The 2,635-nt window shown below is 42.4% G+C and overlaps 1 protein-coding gene across 1 annotated transcript in view; it reads right to left on the reverse strand.

Annotated features, from left to right (window-relative positions):
- Positions 1-779: 779 nt before the first annotated feature.
- The window catches only part of LOC108766842 (uncharacterized), a 2,438-nt gene continuing 582 nt past the window's right edge, over positions 780-2,635 (reverse strand). Inside the window, exons 2-3 of the mRNA XM_018516373.1 lie at positions 2,478-2,632; positions 780-808 (exon numbers count right to left, since the gene is read on the reverse strand). Of these exons, the coding sequence (XP_018371875.1) occupies positions 780-808; positions 2,478-2,632 (184 nt within the window). The remainder of the gene's footprint in view (positions 809-2,477; positions 2,633-2,635) is intronic.

Genomic DNA, 2,635 nt, shown 5'->3' on the forward strand with positions numbered 1-2,635 from the left:
TCCAGAAGTCTTAAAAAATTTTGCGATATTGCGCATGTACCTATTTTATTGTTACCAACGCTGACGTATTTCGCTCGCGCGCATATTGCGTCGCCGCCGTCGCGTTCCCAAACACTTTTTTTTCCACGAAACGTCTTGCATTTTTGCATATTCGTATATGTGAATTGAAATTTCCATTCGTCGTGTCGGTGGAAATGCATACGAGACAATACATTCTGAAAGTAATGTTAAAGAACCGAGTCGCGAATCCACGTCCGCCCTGCTCATTTAACGCCGGAGATATGCTAGATCGATTATATTATCACTGCCTAAATTATAATGTGTTGCTGACTATGTATTGCACCAATCGCAATTTTTGTCGACTGAAACACAACGGAAGAGCATATGCAATAAAGAAACGGGGAATAACAGATTTCAACGTATCTGAAATCGTGTCTATATTAGAATACATAGTTTCTAATAGATTGAAATCTGGGATTCTCTATTTCTGTTGTCTGTGCTTTTGAATTGTGAGTCTTAGACTAATCGCGCCTGAAAAAATAAAATTCTTTCGATTCTTTCGATGATGTTAACGTTGCTGTTGTGATCACTGATAATCGGGTGCAATCCGAATTCTTTTTTATATCAGTTCGCGTATATCGATACGAATTACATTTCCATGATTAATATGATGTATTTTCCGAAAGAAACCACACTACTTTTTTTTGAGAGGAACAAAATACATTATCGGCGAGCAATTTGTTTAAACTGAAAATTATAAAATTTACACAAAAATATTATTAGGCGCCAAGACCATCTTTGCTCAACACTGTGTTGAAATTCATTATACTTTAATATATATAAGCTTTAGCTACCCGCGAAAAGAAGTTGGATATCTGTCCGCATTATAAGCTGATAATTTAATCAGAAAAAATGTTTAATAGAAACATGCTTCATGATTCAAAAAGTTGCAATTAATCTTTCGATTGAGAATGTACAAGGGGAACGTACTTATATATGTAATCTCGAGATATTTCACCAACGAGATATATTCTCACAAGATACTCGCCAACTATTCTGAAAATATTATCACACCTGAGGATAATCTCATTATGACACGAATTGTGACAGATCGGGTCATTATAGCCGCGATTCGACTCCGATAAATTTCTCTCGCGAAACCCTCCATCGAAGAATAACAGATAAGCCAACGTCGAGCCATTGACAACACTTTTGGCGACAATTTTTCTCTCTTTCTTTCAGGCGTGGAATAAATATTATTGAGAAAACAATTAGCAGCCGATTGGTTGGGAACAATCAAATGTCGCGACATTAGCGCCAATCTTTATAATGGCACCAAACGACTCGGCAAACAAGGTAATAAACTGTCTTTTAATTAGCGGCATTCAATATCAATAGCGGCGGGCTACGTCGCTTTATCGTCGCGCGAATTAACAATGGCCGCCATTCGCGAGATGTGTCTAATTATTGCGCAGTATCGCGCGAGGAGGAAAAAAAAAGAGATCGCGAGAAAACGCGCCTCTTGGAAGCGGCGCGGCGGACAAAACGCGCAATATTTCATACGCCGTTTTTCTTCCGTGCAGCCATCGTGTCGCGCGCTTTGACTTTGACGTCGCACGCCAAGTTGTATGCGATCAGGATATTGCGTAAGGTTCACGAGACGAAACGAGACGAGACGACATGAGTGACAAACGAGAGACTTCCAGCCCGTCACGAAATGTGTCCTTCCGAAAAACGTGCGCGTTTCCGGCGGCGACAATGGCATCGCGCCAGAACAACAAGATGCGTCCGCACCGCAAATTTCTTCTCGAAATGCTGGGCGATTATCACGTCGATTTCCGACTGAGAAAACTCAAGACCGGCGACTTTTGCCGTTCTATCTTTAACGTTATGTGGCTCGGACTTGTCACCGAAAAAAAAGACGAGTCAAACTCGCGATACGAAGAATATTTATCAAACCTGACGATAAAGTCTATATACGTGATTTATCTTTCATTTTATGGATAAAATGGGCAAAGATAGAGGTGGAATCTAAGTGCTAATTGGAGGTAAAAAGCAGAAAATGATATGACCGCAATGTGAAAACCGGGACAATAAACGTATCTATAAAATAACTACCGTCTCCCGCGGACTGTAGCCGAAATAAACAACGTCAGCATTACCGTTGGCACGCAACAAGTTTGTTTAGCTCACACGGTTATTGTACGGCTCGTAAAAAACTTGTGGACTCTTTTCTTTCTCGTGGCCTGTCCTTTCTCTCTCGTCGCGCTGACGTATTAATTAAATGCAAGAGCACTTTCCTCGAGGAAAAGACAGTCTTTACGGAGGATTAGACGACTAGATCCGCGCGAATAGAAGATCTATCGTGACGTACGAGACTAACCGAAAATAACAAATCCGACGGATGATCAGTCTAACAGTAAAACGGCTGGACGAAGGTCCAGCCGAAGGTAGATAATAGATAAAAGGAAGCTGACCTGGTGTAATACCGTGGGGGTTGAGGTGCGGATGATGATGCGCGCCGGCGAGTATCCCCTTGGCCTGAAGATGATGCGCTGCGGTTGGTCCCGGCGAACTGGTGGGCGGCAGATGTGCCGGACCGTAGAAACTCGCTGCCGCCAGGGCGGCAGCGCTG

Source organism: Trachymyrmex cornetzi, unplaced genomic scaffold (assembly GCF_001594075.2).
Source record: "Trachymyrmex cornetzi isolate Tcor2-1 unplaced genomic scaffold, Tcor1.1 scaffold637, whole genome shotgun sequence".
Lineage (NCBI taxonomy): Eukaryota > Metazoa > Arthropoda > Insecta > Hymenoptera > Formicidae > Trachymyrmex > Trachymyrmex cornetzi.